At 36.5% G+C, this 21267-nt stretch overlaps 1 protein-coding gene across 1 annotated transcript in view; it reads left to right on the forward strand.

Moving 5' to 3' along the window:
* ESRRG (estrogen related receptor gamma) overlaps positions 1-21267 on the forward strand; it is a 233433-nt gene that overhangs the window by 170662 nt on the left and 41504 nt on the right. Inside the window, exons 4-5 of the mRNA XM_035902206.1 lie at positions 12026-12136; positions 16701-16862. Of these exons, the coding sequence (XP_035758099.1) occupies positions 12026-12136; positions 16701-16862 (273 nt within the window). The remainder of the gene's footprint in view (positions 1-12025; positions 12137-16700; positions 16863-21267) is intronic.

A 21267-nucleotide genomic window follows, 5' to 3' on the forward strand; every position in this document is an offset into this window, starting at 1 on the left:
TTGGTCAGATCAAGAATGGATTAGTAATAAAAAGAAATTATATGTATCTGTCCCTTAGATATAGATTATAGTTTCATAATCTGACTTTCAAAGGAATGAAAGAAGCCTTAAAACTAAATTATGATTATGCTAAGAGCGTTTCTGATACTCTGGTGAGTGGCAAGTAAATATTTTTCATGTGTTTTATTTCCACTTTGCATAAATATTTTAACCTGTGATTGTCCTCTCTTGACCTAAGAATTTTAATGTCTTTTAATATCATAGCAAATGTATATAAATGTTTCAAGTAAAACCGCTATGTGAACTAGCCTGTATATAGACAGGAATAGTATAAAGAAAAAAACAAAAACAGAAAGTGGACTTAAAATTGCAGAACAATGTGGCTTTTGAAGGCAAAAGAACAGTATTCTTAATAATTCAAAATTATTAATGTTTCAATTTTAAAAAAGGAAGAAAAAAAGAACAGCTAAAAGAATCCCGTGTTCAAATATGGCAGGAAGAAAATACACAGTAATAGGTGAAAGGGCACAGCATGTTTCACAGAAGGGGACATTGGAAAAGGTGTTTCATAGTTTGTCCAATGCTCTTTTCTGCTAGAAATTTTGGGTTACTGATGAAGATGAAATGCAATTTAATTATTACCAAATTTTATGGTGAACTAGTATGGTTTTCTCAGTACGATGATGAGAAGAGACTTGGATGTTGCAGTGGGTGTCACAAACACAGTCTTGGATTGACTCGTACGTACACTTCATGGTTAAGTTGCTCAAAAACTATCCTTGTGAGAGGATTATACACACTTGTTTGGTTTGTGGGTGCTAGTTATAAATATCCTGAAATATTTCTCTACATTTCTGTTTGTGTGTTTGTTTAATTAGGTTATTTTGTACATAACCTGTCATCTTTTTACCCAGTAAATTCTGCCCTTGTTTTAGCCTTAATGTCTTTTAAACTGGGTGTCACAGTCCATAGGGATGAAATCCAGGTAGAGATATAGGTATATATTTAAAAGAAAAAAGAAAGAAAGAAAGAGTCCAATGTATGTGTTTTAATGGGGGGAAGAGAACTTTGGGAGAGAAACAGGAGAGACAGCAGAAAACTTTGAAAGGAACATGGTATTTGGAAAAAATACAAAGTCCATGAAAGTAAATCTCTGCTCTTCCTGCCCTTAGAAGTAACTCTGGAGAGATGTACAGACTTCAGTAGAATTACTCTAGATTTGCAGTGCATTGAGTGAGAAGACCCTGGTCTCCTGTTTGGTAAATATTCTTTTTATGGTCCCTAGCAAAATAAAATATGTGTGTGTTTAGCATTGCATACAGTGAATATTCCCACTGAGATATGCATTCAGAAGGGTAAGCATGTGCCAATTTAAACAGACTGTGCTTGTCAGGAATTATTGACTTAAAACTTTTTTTTTTTTTTTTTTAAATTCTGCATCTGTTAAAATTCTATATAAAAATAATTCCTGGGGATGAGGAAATTTTATGCTTTATTTCCTCTTTTAAATAATGTTTATGTAATTATGTTGCCCAATTACTTTTAATAACACACCCTTGTACACTTTGTACGGTTTTCCTTCATAGCAGTTGCCATTACAATTTAAACAGAAATATTCTCCTTGGATGTCTTTTATATAAGAGCATTTTTAGCAGGGAGGAGTTGTTTCTTGTGGAAAAGCATAATTCTTGTGACAACAATTGTGACCTTTTTTCTCTTTCTTTTTGTTTTGTTTTGTTCATTTAGTCTGGCTAAAATTACATACATATTCATGTATTTTAATAAGAACAAAGCATTACTCTTGGATATTTTCCATAAATTTGTTCTCATAAGCAATTTGATAGACATCTACTGTAACTGTAATGGGGGAAGTTTGCAGTAAATCAGTCTGCCTGGTTTAGAAAACTAGAATTTATTAACCCATTTCCCAAAAGCCCGACATATTACCTGTGAGATTAGAAGAAATTTGTCACTGTTCTCTGTTTTAGAGCAGGGGCATTTTATAATCGGAGTATATTGTCTAATTGTTTCAAAATTTATTGTGTTTTATTAAAGTGAAATCAATTTACCTTATAGTATTAATTGCGCGTAACATTATGGACAGTCAAAAAAGCTGGAAAACACTGAGCACATTACAATTTTGTTTATCAACTGGGATTTTCTGCATTAACTCTGAGCCACTCCTAGTGCTAACCACAAAAGAATAGTCGATATGCAGGCTAACCATTATGCTTCTGTACGCGAAGCTTCTAGCAGTGGCATCAATAAAGTGGTATCGCTAATAAACTTGCCATTAATTGCTCGAGTACTACCTCGAGCTGAGAAGCAGAGGCCACCAACAGGATAACCCGTCACTCAGCATGCTGGGCAGTACGTCAGGTTATGAGGCCAGGAGGATATATGAGCTAATGTATAAATCAGTTACACTCTGGGCATGAATGAAGTGTTAAATATGTTCAGGAGAACACTTAAAATTCAAAATGAAGAGTTGCTTAGATTTTTTTATTTATGTCCACAGAACTTTGCCTGTACCTGTTAACCCCTTGTGTTTCTTTTCCATCGCTTTACCAAGACAAAACACAGAATATAGGCACTTGCTATAGGAATTGTAACAATTTAATCTGGTGCTCTTTTCAGGCTTTAGCTGGTAAAGCGACATACTATCTTAGTTTTTTTTATAAATAGGTATAATATACAGGAATATTCCAGTCTTTTTTGTGTTAAGGAAAAAGAAGTGAACATTAGAAGATTCAAAAAATAGTATGCATTTTTTAATCTTACGGTGTTTCACCAAATCTGATGCTTTTATATACTATGTAGGTCTGCCCATATAATTCAATTGAAGGACTGGAGCCTTCTCTTACAAAATTAAATAAACTAAAAATTTTATTCCCTATTTTGCTCCTCACTCAACCTTAGCATCAGAACTTGATTAATTAATTTGGGTTTTTTTTCCTGCTCCATTTCGCTTTCTGATTCTCATGTATACATGATTTTTTGATACTGGTATTTGTGGAATAACAGGGGAAAGTTTATATAAAGACAAAGGAAAAGACATTTTTAAAACGTTTGTTTCAATAATGCTATGTAAATATACAAATATCAATTTAAAAATGTAAAGGCTTTAATTGATTTGACAGCATCCCTTCAACCAGATCTTCCACGGACTCCTGCAGTATTCTCAGTACCCTGGCAAATGTTTGTACGCTCTGATACTTTGTATAAAATACAAATACTTGTATTGAAGGGATAGATAATATCGTTGTGGGTGTGCTAAGAGAAAAGACAATGTAAAAATGGTGTTTCTGTGAATTGCCTTGGAGAAGTCCAAAGTTCTGTGAGACCACATATTTTAGCACTAAGGCCAGTTTAGACTCAACTGGTGCTATAAAGCCACCTTAACTGAAAAGGTAAGTCTCTCTTTGAGTGCAATTTGGAAACTAAATTTTGCTCATCCTACTCTTGTCCAGTTCAGCACAGACGGGCTACTCCTTGGGGAAGATGAGGATTTTCTCCTAAAGGGGGTGTGTGTGAAGAGGATAATAAAACAGAAAAGTAAAAACAAACTTAGGGAACATGTTTGTTAGGGTGAAGAACTTCCAATATTTCAGTGATTGTACATCTGCTTTAAAGCTCTAGTGTGATCAGAGCAATCCTTTAGTTTTCTCTGGTTCTGTTCCAGCAAAATGAAATCACTTCCTCTAGATAGAATTCCTAATGCTAAGCAAGCTATTTCTTGGTCTCAGTAGGACCGAGATGATCTTCTATAACTCTTTCAACTCACACTATTAAGAACTTCCCGTGACTTCTGGATCTCAGATTAATTCCAGAATCCCACATCATCCAAGTCACTAACTGAAATATTGTGAAACTGCACATTATTGTATCTGAAAAGGGTATTGAGATCTTGATTCATGCTACTGGTACTTCACAGTCCGATTATTATAATGCATTTCATTTCGATCTTCCCATCTCTCTTGAGAGTCACCAGCAAATGGTCCAGAACTTCAGTTAGACTTCTTATCTATTAGAGTTGTCACTAGCATAGCTCTTGAATTCTTTATAAGCTTTGGCAAAGTGATCTAGAATAAAGGCCTGCTTTTGACCTTCAGGCATTGGTATGACCTTGCTCAAGCTTACTTTTTGACCTTTCTGTCTCCTGGCATTCCATGCCCTCTCCTTGGATCATCAGCCAAGCCGACTTTTCCAGTCTGCGCTTGTCACCTTAAAGTAATGGTTACAAGTGTATTGATGCAGCAATGACTTCATAGCCCAGCAAGCTCCACTTCATTAAATCGGTTGTAATTTGAACTCAGAAACAAGATAGCATCTTGTGTAACTATATTTAAATAAATTAAGATAAGAACTGTGGTATTTAGTTAGTGATAGATTGCCTTTATTTATTCTTATACCTTGTCCCAGGATGTCATACTGATAATTAAAAAAATAAGGCATATAGTATGGTTATGATGTATAAGCACATTGACATGAAATTTCACGGTGCAATTAGCAACAGTATTTTCTGTGTAATGCATAAAAGCTCTTGCAGTATTTTACACTGCTTCCTAGTTACTAGTATATTGGTAATCCAGGTGATGTGGAGAGAAGCGTTATGTGATGGTAACAGTTTCATTTCAGAAACATCAGGGCTTTATATATTCATGGTCTTAGTTCTGCATTGCTTTTCCTTCACAGTTTACAAATACGCACATTTTGCTGCAGCATAGGCTCTTCCTCACTTCAGAAAAGCGAAGGAAAAGAAGTGGAGGTTCTGTAGCCTGTATTTAGTGGCCTAATTTCAGTTCCTTTAAAATCAGCATGAGTCTAGCATAATTGTAATGAAGTTCTGGTAGTACAATACTCAGAAAAGATCAAATTTAGCCACTAGAAACTGAGTGCATATAGTGTATCTCTTCTGGAAAAGAAACACATTTTTTTGTAAGTTCCTATGTGAAATGTAAAAGATATTCTTTTGTAATATTGAGAGCTAATAATGAGTATTGCATGTTTAATGCCACAGAGTAGCTGTCCTGTTTTTCTTTTTTTCTTTCTTTCTGCACATTCACCTCTTCTTGAACAGAAATAAAAGGTTCAAGGCTTGTCAGCATCAGTTTATAGATAGCTGTTTAAAAATAATGAGATATTGGGTATTGTAAGGCTCAGGGCTGTCTTGCCAGACTCATTTATTTCCATTCACCTTTTGTCAGAATTGCAGACAGAAGACATTCAATTAAAACTTGTCACCTGTTGCGTGTGACCTAATTTGTATTTGTGAGTGTCACAGATTAGGATACTTAGCTTCACATGGAACCATTTAAAAATGTAAAGCAACGGTAGTACTCTTAAACATTTTATATCACATTTTCTTCATGTGAACATCTTTGTTTATGGACCATTCCTCACTTGTGCTAAGAAATACTAGACTGTATTTACACAAAATCTCATTTGCATGGGAAAGCTAAGTGGATTTTATGCATATTCTTTTATGTTTTAATGCATAAATGACAGTGCACAAAAATTGAGCATGTAGATGATTAGTTCATGCAAAGTTAATGTTCCTTTCAAGAGAGGTTGAGTACTGAGCTGTGTAAGTAACACATTTATCAGTTCTTTTGTCAAACTGAAAAAAAAAAAACCCTCTGGGCTTTAACCAAAGAGAAATTTTTTTTTTCAGTTCCTTTGCCAAAATTCAACCTTCTCATCCCCTCCTCCCAGAGAAAAAATGGGTTTTCCAAAACATTACTTATATTTGGTTGCCCAGAAACATTTTAAATTATTAAACAAGAACAAAATCTGAAATGAAACCTAGGTTTGAAACACTTGTTTTACAAAAGCAATATTTTTCTCTTTTGATTTTTCACTAAATATTTTAATTGGCCCAATACTTTTTTTTTTTAAAATAATAAACTGTTGGTTGCCAATCTTTGTCAGAGGAACAGATAAATTAGGCAACTTATTCATAGTCACAGAGCAAGTTGGATATTAAAGTAATAAACACTGTTTTGTCTTTCAGTCCATTATATGGGCAGGTTCCTGAATGAAATTGTTTTATAGGCACCTCTTGAAGACAGCCAATTTTATCCTATATTAACAAACACATTTTGGTACTGAGTGTAAAGTAGGAGGATGATTTTTAGACTTCCTATGCTACGCTAAGTAGTGTATTTAATAGTGCAGATAGCTATCAGAAGGCAAAACACTAAAGCCTTCCCCTGCTAATTGTTAATTCAGCTGTAGATCAGGAAGGCTTTAATGTGAGTCATAGCTTTTAGCTTCTCTGATGGCTTAGGACTCTGTTTTCAAAATATTACTTGCCTAATGGACACATATTTTACATTTCTAGCTGAATTTTTACCTGCACATGGCATGATCCAAATACTTTTAAAACTGATTTCAGAAGTTCTCTGACATCCTTACAGTTCAGCACATAAAACAAATATGCAGATCCAGAAGAAAAGATAGCTCATATTATCCTTTTTCTTCATGCTGTGTTACTGCCTGCGTGTTTCTGCTATATTGAGAGAGGTCTTTTGTGGTTTAAAGTGGAAGTATTTTTTCCGCTACAAATCTTTCGGACTGTAGGATTAATGGACTGGCCTCACATTTCTCTAATCCCAGACTATAGAGATTACTGAATTGTCTAAAGAGTTACTAGATGACCATGCATTCTTATCTCTAAATACATTCTGTCTGTGTTCATGGTGGAAAAATCAACTGGTTTTCCCATTCTATGTGAATAAGTGCAAAACCCAGCGTTTATAATATTCACCCAAGCTTAGCCAGCAATCTTACAAATAAGCACAGTATGTTCCAGTGAACTGGAACACTCTATCAAGATGTCCCAAAGGAGAACCACATCAGAACATGCCATTCAAATTCCTTTTGCTCTTTCTAGTTTTGCTGTTAATCTGTTTTTTTGACTCTGCTACTGATGTTCCTCTAAAAAAGCTTGACAAGATGCAGTTATTTGGATATCCATTCTTACTGGTTTCAATTGTAAAATTTAAGACAAAGCTGGGAGTCTTACAGACATCTGTGGAAAAAGGAATGTTACCCAGTTACATATCTCAAAAATTGAGATAGGAATATATTTAGTGTATGTAGAGCTCTGTGTTAGAGATGGAGCTTGCCAGAAAGGTGTCCGTGTAGAATGGGTCTGCTTGCTATAAATCTCTCATGTATGGGGGGACAGAAAGGGAGCAGAATTTGAAATTTCCATAGGAAGTAAAAATTGCAGGTTTGATCCTGATCTCACACCTGGTCTGATGTACTGGAAGGAAGAGAGGGAGTTTTGATTTATTCAGATAGTAGTGCAGATTTAGGAGAATTAGATTTATTTTTTCCAAAATAAAAAGCTATCCCCAGTTATAGGTAGTAAGCAATTTCTTATAGGCCATCCTGGTATTGGTGGGTCTTGATTTGAAGGATTGGGCAAATGCCTTCCAAGTTAGCCTGAGGATTTCCTGTGGGTATAGAGCTCCATGGAGAGGACAAGAATGTTTGCAGGACAAGTGGACGAATGAAGACGGGAGACTTGTAGCCGAGGTAGGAAGGAGGGGATGGAAAACAGAGACAAGTAGATTATAAAGGAGTAAATTATATACTTTGGATATGGCTTGGATGTGTATGGAAAAATAGATAACACTGTTAAATACTATTATCATACTGAGGACCCGAATTGCCAAAAGAATGATATGCAGTGGTAAGGGTAATCTTTTGTAATATATAGCACCAGTTGCAGTGGGTACCTGTCCCACACGAGGGCTTCAAGGCAGTGTGAGAAAAGGACTACAGAATGGGAATAATAATTTGCAACTGTTGGTGAGGGAGGAACATATGAGAAAATATAGAAAAAATGGAGAGTTCAAGTTTGCTTATGTTAAGTTTATTTAGATTGAAGTACCTGGTACGTCAGCTCTAGTCTTCAGTTACTTCTGTGCAAGACTGTGTGGACACTTTCACTTTAGAGTAAATGCCCAATATAATTTTGTTGTGTGTTGGTAAGCATTTTATAGAAATCATGCAAAGATTGTTTGAGGAACCAGGAGGTGAACCTTTTTTGTAGAAGCTTGTATAGTAACTATGAGACCTTTTTCTTCCTTATGGCCAGCTGGAGAAATTTTTATATTGTATTAGTATGTGTAATTGCTTTCTTTTAAAAAAGTAGCAATTGCTTTGATTTACATAGTTTCCATCTCTCCATATATTACAGTTCTAGTCTAATCCTTATCTTCTGAGCTGTGTAAATCATATCAAAATGTGTGACTACCCATCACTCTTGAACAGATGAATTCATGAGTTGTTCCTGTCCTAAGACGTAAAGTGAATGTGTTGCACCTGACTGTTTAAACCTGTATCATAACTGGTAGCAGGCCTGTTCTTTCTATTTGTACCCTGTGGTCGTCCCTCTTTTTCTCATTTGGGCTTTTGGTTTTGTTTTTCTGTTGAAGAGTTTTAAAATGAAAGTCAGTGTTGGGGAATGTAGAGAATTGACTTGCTTGTCTTCAGTGGAGCCTTGTTCAGTGAGATTAATGGATGTTTTGACCCTAAAAAAACTGTAATGATAATATGTACAGTGCAATTAATTCGGAGATGTGCCATGGTTTACATAGGTGGGGTGGGTATCTTTCTTTTCACTTTATGATTGATGACCGATCGGGTGAGTGAACGGAGTTGCTGAAGACTCTGGCAAGCCACATGCACAGCAGAGCTAAAGCAGAGGGCTGCTTAACTTCTCCCTGCACGCTAGCTAGATGCCACAATATCCTATTTAATGGTCTGAGTACAGAGTACGTGTTGAATTATAGCAATTACCTCTGTGATCAAGATGTTAGGCCCTTCCCCCTCAAATGAAGATCTTTGTGGACAAAATTGGTTTTCGTTCTTCCCTTTGTTTTTCTAACAAAGAAGGCATCAGCTGTTACTGTCTTGAGAGCAGATAAATATATCTTTATGTAATGAATTCTGTCATACAGACTATAGGAGTTGCAGGGGAAAATGTATGTATATACACAGGAATCTCTGGATTTCAGTTTGCTACCTGCCAAACTCCAACTGTTTTTATGGAATGCCAGATGGGTATACTTTCTTAAGTGGTGTCTTGCATTGGGTTTACTTCTATAAAGACTCTTGGGAAGTAAAATACCACTTAGGGTGCATTAGATTGTCAGAAATTGATTCAAAGATAGCTACTTTGTAATGGTACTATGAGTGAGGAAAGCTTAGGAGCTAAAATGATGGTAAACTCCATATCAGTTTTAATGGAAGGGTTATAAACCTCTAATTTGTATTCTGGTGGTATTATGTTATCAAAAATGTTTTCACATTAGAATTGGAATTAGTTATATTAAAGATTTAGGTAATGTTAAAACGTGCAATACTGATACTCCCCAGTTATTTAGAATTATAATTTTTTCTTCCCAAAAAAAGAAAGTTGCTATATTTATAGGTATAGTTATGTATATAATAGGTGTGTACGTGGATCTATGTATAATTTTGTTATTGTGACATTTGTCTGCATTTCCTTCCATTGAGTGTGTGAATGGCTTGAACGTGTATCTTGGCAAATGCAAAGGAGGTAAAAAAAATGCTCACCTTGGTAGATTTATATTATTTTAATTTAAGCTTCAGTTCCATTACTTTTTGATTAAACATACGTCTGTCTGATGCTATCCGTCTTTTATCACTATGAAATCTGCTCCCAAGCAGAAAGAAGGATGGCATCTGAATTATGCAGAAATCATTTTCTATCTATTTTGCTTCAAATGCTGGGCAGTCTTTTTCATAATCCCACCAGTATTGCATGTGGCTTTTTCTAATCCTCTGCCTATTTCTGAATATTCAACTGTCAAACCTTGGTCTTCTGCTATTTGTTTTTATGTCCTGGGTTTTTTGTCCTGGGTGTCATTTGCTTCAGGTGTAGCTCAGACTCCCGGTTCAAGGGTGGGTTCTCATTAGCTCTGAAAAGCTTTTGACTCTCGGTTTTTAAAGTGGTCTTGTAGTTCATGCCTTTCTATGTCTAACCTTAACAACAAACAAAACATAACCACACTTTGTTGATTGAATCACCATGAATTTTATCAAATAGTTTAGACCACAAATCAGTCATGAGTTTGGTAGTGACATAGGTAAATGCCATAAATAAGATTTCATGCATAATTATACAGTGACCTGTTTGGGTATGTGGTTGATTAGTTTTATTATTTATATAATAGGATTCACAAAAGTATAAGTGGTAATGTACAGTAAAAAAATGCACTTCTTGAGTTTGAGGGAGTGAAATACACAGTCCTCTGCAGTAAACCAAATGGAATTTCACTATTGAATACAGGTGATCATCACCCACTTCCCTGGTGAGCAAAAAGTATTGAGCACTGTTGCATACAATTCACTGCATTATAGTTACAGACCGTGGTTTTGACCTTAAGCCAAGTATCTCCTGTGTTACTAACCTTTATGGATATCAGTGGTCTGTGTGGGTGAGTGAGAACCCCATACATGCAAAGCCTTCCTTGCCAGTAGAAGAGTACCAACTTGGATCTGTAAATTGGTGTCGTCTTTGGTTCAGCTAGTGAGCGTTCCAGTGTTTCATGCCGGCTTGGAGAGTAGAACAGGAAAACAAAAAGAGCAAGAAATATGAAAGAAGAAGAAACAAAAACAAAACTACAAGAGTTGGCCTTGGACTTCTGGGTATTTGGCAAAATGGCTTTTCTTCACCAAAACCCAGTCAATCCTCTTTAGATGAATGAGGACTGACAGATGTTCCCTGGTAACGAGACTGCGCTACCAGTGCAGGTTCATGGACAGCACGCAAACTCTGGGCTGTGTTCTTCTTGCTGTGCGCATAAACTGTAACTCCTTTGGTGGTGGCTTCTCTGCGGTCCAGAAGCCAGTTCTGGAGATATTTCCTGCGAGGGAGAGAACAGGGAGACGGGAAGTAGTAGAGCAGGGCGCAATAATGGCAATAGAAAAGATAAATGCAGGGAGGAGAGCTAAAATAGACAATGAAAGGAAAAGTGAGACAGTGAGCGGCACTTTATTACATCGCTCACAGGGATCATTGATACGTAATGTGTCCTTGCATTCTTGTCTAGTTAAATCCATGTCATCAGGGACAAATTTTGCACTTGGTATTACTTGTCCTGTTGCCCCGCATATGTGCTGAGTTTTTCAACTTCGGTGTTATGTTTCTGCTTGGTTATACTGACATTCGTCCTAGTTGTCTGGAAATCTTCCTGGGTGGCTCAGAAGGAAATAAAAATACTTCATTGTTTTATAGGACCTACCATCTTTTTTTTCCTCCCCTTTTCTCATTTTGTCTATGAGAGCAGCTGTAGCTTGTTTCAGGAAAGTAAACTCATATGTATCTGTACAAAACAGGTAGCAGAATATTTTATTGAAGCGATGAACAATTTGGAGGTAGAACACAACTGTTGATTAATCGCTGATAATATCTACATGAACACCCATACAATTTCTTTCAAACCCTCATGAACCATTTTGGGTCTTTAAGCCACATATATGTTCTTATTTTACTTACTTTGTATTCTCTCGCCATGTTAATCCATGTTAATGAAAAGCACTGGTTTTGACTATCTTAACTGTATACAGCACCCATTATTTCTAAAGTTCTAATTTGCTGTACTTCTCCACTTGTAATGCTAGCCTTATATATCCATGGTGTTTATTACAGCTCTGAACTTCTGCTTCTGGCAAAGACGACGTAAGATCAGACTGTTTCAAATGGAAACTAAACTTGTTACCCGATTTTAATAATATTTTAAAATGCACAAATAGTTTTAAGTGAACAGGAAATTACGTTGTATATTTAGTCTTGTATGTGTGAATATAGCTAACCAGCTTGCAAATAGTTGTAGTTCTGCTTTCCTTTGCTTCCTAAAATTAATCTTTTGAAATAAACATGCATTTTAAATAAATATTGGAAGGCAGGAGATAGAAGATTGTTACCTGAGAGGCATCCTCATAATATATTTAATTACATGTTTGCTTATTTTTCCCAATGTAGGTGTCCGCCTAGACAGAGTACGTGGAGGTCGCCAGAAGTACAAGCGCAGAATAGATGCAGAGAATAGCCCATACCTGAACCCTCAGCTAGTTCAGCCAGCAAAAAAGCCATGTGAGTACACCAGATGTATAAAATTTCTCTTTGAATACGAGGTATTGACTCCGAGCTCTGTTTGCTAAGCTCATTCTGACTGGGACAAGGGTTTGGTCAGAAGATATTACCATGAACAGTATAGCCGTTTAGCTGTTAGCATATTTTGGTTTAAATATGCTCATCTTTCTCAAGTCGAGTTGAACAAAGAATATTTTTACAGGTGGAAGTGTATAAAAGCATGGTTTATGCAGTGCAAATTTTACATTTACAGGTGATCTTTATTTTCAGTGGTACATAAAATGGTTCATACTGTGATCATTAGTTCATTGAAGCTGCTAGTTTCAGATTCCACAAGAAAGTGATTTTTGTAGTTTTCACTAACTAAATGAGTTTGACTGCTCAACCTCCCAATGAAAATACATTAAGAGCCTCATTAATTTATACGTATAGATTAATAAACTACCTAACATTAGATTAAAACAGCAATATGCCACACTAATAACAAGCATAGATTGGTAGTTTGGGCTCTAGTACCCTTATGGATTTTTTTGCTTTGTTTTGTTATGTTTTAATAATGTCCTTGATTGTATCTCACCAGGCTGAAATTAAGAGAGAGAGAGAGCTGATCATCTCATTGCTAAAATACAAGTTCCATCCTCTTTGCGATTAACTAAAAATAGTTAGGGGTTTTGCTTTGCAGCTTATATAAACTCAAGCAGTGACTGTACTAATTCCATGAAGTAAATTTAATAGCATTATAGCTGTAGTGCAAGAGGCTAGTGTATTACCCTGCAAAGGCACGCACACTGTATCAAGTGTTGTAAACTCTTCTGAATTCAAATGAGAATACACATGTCCAGTTGCTCCTGCTGAGAAGGTTAATTTGCTCCTAAAATAGAGAAATAAGCCAGAGAAATAAAGAGGGCAAACTCCTCCTTGTGTCTCCCATTCGCCTCTGCCCCTGTGCCTCTGACAACACACATGTCAGTTTTAGGCTCTTGAAAATACCTGGCTGTGTGGAAAACAGAATTTGTTTCCATTCGTGTTCCCCAGTAGGGGACAGTGCTGTGTACAATACGTTTGAGCATATGGGGATTTGGAGAGCAAATAAACAGTCTTTGAACTGTAAGTGAAAGGGCATTTTAGCTGTGTCAAAGAAAAAACAGCCAGTTTTACATAAAATTAAGGCTTAAGTGAACATATGGCATAGTTTCCTTTTGCCTTTCCAAAAAACATTATGCTGATTATATTCCTTCAATTGTCCAATCTGGCATCTTCTACTCAGCCTCCATAAGCTGTCCCACCGTTCTGTAAATACAATCTAGGGCTGCACTAAGCAGATTTTGCACATTATAATAAAAACTTTCTGATAATACAATAAAATTTAATAAACTCTAATGCTTAATTTCATTAGAGGTTTAGTTTTCCTGGGTGCACAGATTGTCAGTTTTTCATTTACTTGATATTGTCATCGAGTAGAAATGTCGATAGGCTAGCATACCAAAAAAGCCAAGACCAAACAGCCAAAAAAAAAAAAAAATCCAACCCCAAACCCCTAAGCCCTTTAATATGAACAGAGGTTAACGCTGTTGTACTGAAACACAAGGATCTCTGTGTAAACCCAAGATTACTGCAAAGCAGTGCGTAATATTACCTTTAAGACGATAACTACACCAATTTCTGTAAGCTCCATTTGTCTGAGGTAAACTGACCTCATTATAAATCATCACTCATTATCTAAGTGCCTCCCTTCATTTTCCTTAACTTGTCCAACTGCAAACATTTTTGTAACAAACATTTATAAAAATTAATTTTCAAATCCTGTCAGATAACTGTCAAGACTTGAACGAGTTCAATCAGTTTTGTGTAGAAGTAGCCTGGGAGATTTTCTGGACCCTGACTGATAGTTTGTGCATAACAAAGGCACAGGAATGAAAATTGGGTTCTATTGATTCTAATTAGGGAAACATTAAATAAGATTTACCTAGAAACAGTGTTCATGGCTATTCAATTTCCTGAGTGATGGAGCTTTCTGAGAGATACAAAATTTTCCTATAGTCTATACTAATGCACCTCCAATACAGGTAGCTTTTTCCCCCTATAGGGAAGGAACAGGTGTTGGGGAGATCTTTCTTACACCTGCTTCTGGTCCCCATTGTGTTTTCCAGCTTCACCATGGAATCTAATGGCCTGCCTGTACAACTTGTTGATTGCAAAAATAAAAAGAATTTGAGATTTTGCGAATCCTGAGTCAAAATATACAGTATTTCTGAATCATCTACAAAAAGCCATTGGTGAAGAACCTGATAAAAAACTGAAAGAAGATATTTGGCCATTTCTTCTGTTTGCAGGAAAAAACCCCAAAACTTGAGGATGTGAATGCTTTTTCATTCATTTATCACTGGTTAAAAAACCACCAAGTTGAAGTCCTCAATGTCATGTGTTTTAGTATTAAGAAACTCTGATTTATTTATCCTATTTTTTAATACATGTAAACATATTGGAATTTGGGAAGAAGCAATGTTACCTTTTCTCACTTAAAAAGATGATGTTTTCTGTGTGAAATTAAACAGGATATGAAAAGACTTTAAAAAATTTTTAAAAAGTTATGTGCAAAGGCTGTTTGCCAATATAAGTTAAAACTACCATCTGTCATCTTTAAATAAGAATAGAATTCCTCATTAATCAGTTTGATAATCAGTAGAATATTGAGATCAAGAATTACTCAGTTGGCATGGTTCCTGTAGTTCATCCAAAGCATGAATATATCACTTTGTAATAAAACATGCTTGATGTGATGGTTTCCAGTTGGCTCTTGCACTTATTTTATGAAGGGCTAACATATATCACAACTTCTGACACGCAAATTTGGAATAAGGCAAAAATTGTAGAGGCAGTAGATCAGAATCAAGGAGTCTATGTCACAAAAGAGCAGTAAAGTATCAGAAATCTGAATCAAGTGAGTATTTTGTGGAAATCTGTCAGGGACCAGTAGGGAGCCTCTCTGACGTTCCTGGGCAAGTCACATCCCCATCCGCTTCCGTCGCAGCTCCCCCACAGGGAGGGCATTGTGGTCCACCCTGTCACTTATATGTGGACGGGGGAAACGATACTAATTCTGTCAGCTTTCTCTGCAGTCAGAAAATACTTCGCACCTTCTTGCAGTGGAATCCCATTTGTATCAAGCCCCATGACTCTTTATCCTAAGGAAGGGAACGGATTAGTGTAAATTCACTAAAGGGCAATATTTGGGCTTTAAGTTCTGGTGGTACATTTGAGGTCACAAGATGTACCTACCAGGAAAGGTAAAATGTAAATATATTGGGAGTATCGTAATGTATCCTATATTAGAAGGCTTAATGACTTACTCCTTTTCCCATTTTCCAGTTCTGCCTTCTCAGAGTAACAAATCAGGCAGCTGTATAGAGATAAGGTATTTCCATTCTGCCTCCACGTGGATATAATGCTCATTTTATGTTTATCCTACTTAAAGAATATAGAATAGCAACACTGTATGGTAAATCTTCCAGGCTCTTCTCCCCTTTCCCCCTCCCCCCCCCCCCCCCCCCTCCTTTTTTAATACAGAAGGATAACCCTCACCTGTTCAGCGGCACGCCCTGCGCTTTTTCCCTCTCCCCCCCCCCCCCCCCCCCCACTTTTCCTTATAACTTAAATGATTATTCCAAATAGATTTCACAGTTAATCTGGATGAAAAAGTAAACCTTAAACACATGAATGAAAATGCTGTGTAGATAAAGATAACCAGTGTGTGAATATAATAAAGTATCATTCTTTGCGCAAGCCCAGTTTTCTGAGGTAGGGTCTGCATCTATTGATATTTTCCTTGTTTTATACTATTTATTCTCACTGATTTTAATAGCTATTCCTGACTGGCTCTTCAGTACTTAAAGAAGCTAATTTTATACACGATTCTAAGTTTGTGTGTTTCACCAAAAAGCAAATACGTAGAACACCCTGCTTTTCTCACAGTGTAGGCCCCAAGGAGTACAGATTCATTCTTAACACTTTAACAGGCAGGATACCCGTAAGATAAGATACATAGGATAATGAGCACTGAGGAAGTCCTGAGACCATTTCTGTTACAACAGTTTAACACTGACATTGAAAACAAAGAATTGTAGTTGGGATCACTGACAGAAGCTACAGATTTCAGTGACTGACTGATTGCGTGTGGTATTTTACACCTGCCTTTGGTGGGAGGGAGGGTTGCAGGTAATTAGAGGAAGGCAAAACTTTTCTATTTGCACAGTCCAAAATGCATTCTAATGCATAAATATTTTTCTACAAAGTTTGTATTGCAGTATTAGGAGGTGATCGTGTATTTCTACATTGCATTAAATTTACTTTCTTAAAAACATAAATGTCTAGCTTGATAAACATTGTTAAGGGATCAGATTTGTTTGTGCTGTAACTGTTTGTAGATGCCAGTGAAGTTACAGTAAGGTTTAATTAGGTCCAGTATCTTAAGACAAATTCTTGTGTACTTCGAATATGAGCCATCTGTTTGAAAAGTAGAACGATGCTACTGGTGATCTTGTGCTGTTCTGGACCGTTTTTACAGATAACAAGATTGTCTCCCATTTGCTGGTGGCTGAACCAGAGAAGATCTATGCTATGCCTGACCCCACCGTTCCCGACAGTGACATCAAAGCCCTTACCACTCTTTGTGACCTGGCAGACAGAGAACTGGTGGTGATCATCGGATGGGCTAAGCATATTCCAGGTACACACAGTATTTATTGCAAATAGATGACATACAGAAATCATCACGTTATTCTGTTCTGGTAAAAAATATGATTTCTTCTCTCACTACAATGCATAAAGTTTTCTTAAGACTCCAGGTTATTCACATAGGACATAGCTTAGATGATAATGTGTCTTCTTCCCTTGGAAATAGTGTTATTGTTGCTATGAGTGCTACTATGTTAATAAGTTTTACATGCTGCTCAGTGAAAGAATTTTTTTTATGTATTACTTTTGTTAAGATAAACTTGCCTTGCTATCCAGCGCATTAGCCTGGTATGAAGGGTAGTGTAAGTGCTCTCCTCTGTACTCGTCTGATTCAGCGGTAGTTGAATGTAAGTCTGGTTCCTCTCTTCCGTAAAGGCAGCGCTATCTTACACTGACCACAGGAGGTGCAAAAATTCACTTATATTTTGGCGTGGCATAGAGGAATTGTTCTCTTCGTTGAATGAACTAGTGTGAGAACTGAATTGTACCAGCAGTTCAGTAGAAAGAACTGAATTGTACCAAAAGGTCTCTTCTTACAGCTTAGTTCCTTGGTCTGCGTGGACTGCGGTCTACATCATGTAAATGTGTTGATATTATAAAAGCTGACTGACACTCTTGTTAGCAAAAAAAGCGGGGGTCATCAAAAGCGGTTTCTCAGAAGATTAGCGATTTCTTTGGCTAACATTTCAGGTATATTTTATTTCCGCCCATTGCTGAGGTATTTGTGCTTGCTCTGTGGGCAACCAGACAAGCTTATAGTCTCCAGGGTTCTCAGTCTGTCACCTTTCAGAAATGGTAAAGTCACACAAAGAAGATTGGCTTTTTTTCTTGTTTCTTAAGGTATTTTTCTAGTCCAGCAGCTGAGTGAGCATGTTGGTGTGTTTTCATCAGCTCGTTAAGTTTTCTGATTTTGATAGTGGAGCCTTATTGAAGATAAGAATGGATAACCTTTAATTCCTCTGAGTAATAGAACATCCTGATTTTAGATGTGATTGTGGTATACCTTAATAGAATAAATATTCCAGTCAGTTGTTTGTTCATCAAAGTTAAATATATTTTATTTCTAGTATCAAAAGAAATTGCAAAGATGTAGAAAGAAATAGTCTTCCTGGAGTTTTTTCCCTTGTGCTAACCAGCAGAAGGCCTCAGTTCTTCTGGTAGGTGCTTCTGGGTCATCTCCGATAAATACAAACACTAACAAAGAATAATAAAAAAATACTTTGTACATTCATGGAACGTTATTTTACCTTAGATGAGCAACAGCAACCTACAGCCTCTTAAAATAGTCAGTATGTGACACAGTTGAAATTTAGTCATTCTCTGTGCCACAAACGGTGTATAAACAAGCTTTTGTATCACAAGCAATGTTTTTCTGGTACAGTTAACTTATTTCTGTCTCCTTAAACTAGTTTGTCTTTATGCTTTGAATGCTACAGTAATTTCTTTAATCAAATTGATGGAAGTCCCTTTCCCAGCCCACACTGAAACCAATTTATTGGTCATGATACGCCAGCTATGTTGCTAACAGTCGTAACGAACTGTCAGGCAATATCGCAGTGAAGCTAATTTGAAGTCATTAGGTGTGCAGCGTTCAGGCAACAATTTGTTACAGTGGTTAGGAACACAGCTGACATTTCTGAATGGCTTTGTTCAGAGCACTTCTAGATGAGCCCAAGCAAATTGTAAACTAATTTAAACATCACTCTATATTATACTAGCTACTTTGTCTTACACTGGTTGCTAATAAAACACCCCAAATTAAGTCAAAATGAGTTAAATAAGTGGGTTTGAGTTTCATCTTGGAAGATACCTAGATCACCTTAACCAAAATAGAGTAGCTCTCAAAGAAGTCAGCCATGCTCCGTAGTAGTTGCAGGGGAACTTTCGTCGGTTTGATTTGTGAATATGTTCTGTAGCTTTGATTTGGCTGGAGGGATGGGAAAAGCAGAGGGATGAGACTGAGCTGCCTTTAAAATGATGGCTTTGGTTAGCATGGAAAAGGTATTGGATGGTGTAAACTGGCCTTGAAAATGTAAAGTCTGCGATCTGAACCAGTTGAGAAACATTTCTGCCATTTCAGCCTTTTATTACAAGGTAAACTCAAAACCACACCTGCCGTGGTAAAGCCCCACTAGCTAAGTTTACTCACCTGATTCCGTTTAAGAATGAGAATTAAAAAAAAAAAAAGGAAATAAAGACAATCTTTTTATAAGCCGTCTGGTAACAGAGGGCAGTAATAAAACCTGTGCTTGTTGTCTGGCATTTGATCACAAAAATCAAAATGCAAAAGGGCTTGATGTGCTAAAGGGCAAATGGGATGAGCTTTTGTAGCTTGGTTTTGAATGATGGAGTACTGCTGAACTTGGACTGCCTGCACCCAGCTCATGTCTGGCACAGACCAACTTGAAGAGGAGCCTGGATTGGTGCTAGCTGATTATTTTCTCAGCTAACAAATGTTACTGTAGGCAGAAACAGAACTGGAAATAGGATGAGTTAGAAAGAGTGCAAATTGCATCAAAGTTCACTGTAGCTTAGTGGACTAAGTAAATCCTTGGTGTAAATCTCGTGGAATCGATTAATTATACCAGTAGTGAATTTGTGCCTAGCACAGCAAAGCAGCAATCAGCAAATCTTTCTTTACTATAGTGATTTCTTAAGGTTCAGTATAATTAAAGGCCCTTATATATCAGGTGCTTAATAACTAATAAAGATCTTGGCTGTAAAGCATTGTAATTCAAAGTAAAATTTCTCTTTGTGGAAGAAACCAAAATAATGCTTCTGCTATTCTAACAGTAAGTCTTTTAATGAGATTATCTATAAAAAGGTAACAATGCAGTACGCATTCTGCCCCAGCCAACTGCTTCCCATTGCAGTCATGGACTAAAAAATGTTTTAAAATTAGCCAAAGTTCAAATGCTTTCATAAAATCATTAGTATTTTTGTGCTATTGGAAACATTTCAATAGTTGCTTTTATTGAACAAAAAGTCTATGCCGTCTACAAAAGGAAATATTGTAAGAAAAATATATATGGAAAGCCTTTATCAGTAAATAGAATTAGTCTCCTTGCATTTATAAATCAAATAAATGGAAAGTGTGTTGTTATGAAACATGACCATGTCTTATCTGAAGAAGAAAAAGATCACAATGGCATTAGGAAATGCTTGACTTTAGTTAGAGGAGCGTAAGGGCACAAGAACAGATGATGGTGCCCTAATAGCCCTTTTTAAGAATGACAGGGCCCCGCCATTAGCATCCTTTTATATCCTTGGAAATTGCTCATGCCTCGCTTTTCTGGTTCCTATCTGCCTGACTCTTTTTTATTTCTCTTTCAATTTCATCCGCGCTCGGATAAGCGCATGCTAACACAATATGATTGAGCTGTAAAATGGAACGCTGTCGCCTCTAATCTCTTTTATGTAGATATGGAGGTACTTCCACACTCCACTTCATTCTCTCTCCATTGTTGGCCTTTTTAGAATGTGTTGCCGAGTAATGGAGGCTCAGTCAAATATTAGAGCTAGGTTTCACAGGGTGTGATAAGAAGATTATCAGCCCAGCAGTCAGATCTATTGTTGTTCTTTGTGTCAGATTAAAATATTCCGATGTACTGTAACTTTGTTAGTAAAATACTGAAGGTGCTTAGGGAGGGCCTGATGCTGCTTCGTCTCCTGCCTGATGAGACAAAACTCCTATTAACTGACTTAAATAAATTGTAAATATATTTATGAAGCCTCTGCAAGACTTTTTTGTTTATTTTGGCTTATTTTATTTTATTTTATTTTATTTATCTTTTCAGTAAGAGAGCCATGCTTAATATTTACTGGTGGTTGAGTTTCCTACCCTTTGCGTTGTATTTTGGGGAGGTTCCATTTTATATTGGTTGCGTTATATTAATTAAACTCTTTTCTAGTATGGGGTGGAATTCTGCTGATACCTAGTCACAGTATCAGAGTCATTTAGGCACGATTTCTGTAATGTAACTGTCTCATTGACATTCAGCAAAAATGTGCAATGTTCTTTCATATTAAGTGGAGGCAGGAAACATTAAGCTCTTAGAAATGTGCATAACAGGAAGCTAAAGACAAAATGTTCTCTAAAAAATTTGCATGCATGAAAAAACATCAACCAGACCATAGAAATCAACTTTTTGCACTTAAAATGAAAAATTTGTTTGGAAACAGTAAATCAGACTAATACATCAAAAATAACTAGTTACATTATTTAGTAAAATAAGCCTGCTTGTCTTCAACTGTGTCCCCATTTTGCTAGTGGTAACAGTGTTCAAGAAAGGGAATATTTAGAAATCGATACTGCCACTGGTGCTAGTATTAAAAAAAAAAAAAAAAGAGGGCATGATTTTGATGGAACAAATCCAAGGATGTGTTGAATATTTTAG

The sequence above is a fragment of the Egretta garzetta genome, unplaced genomic scaffold (genome assembly GCF_000687185.1).
Source record: "Egretta garzetta isolate BGI_Z169 unplaced genomic scaffold, ASM68718v1 scaffold339, whole genome shotgun sequence".
Taxonomy (NCBI): Eukaryota; Metazoa; Chordata; class Aves; order Pelecaniformes; family Ardeidae; genus Egretta; species Egretta garzetta.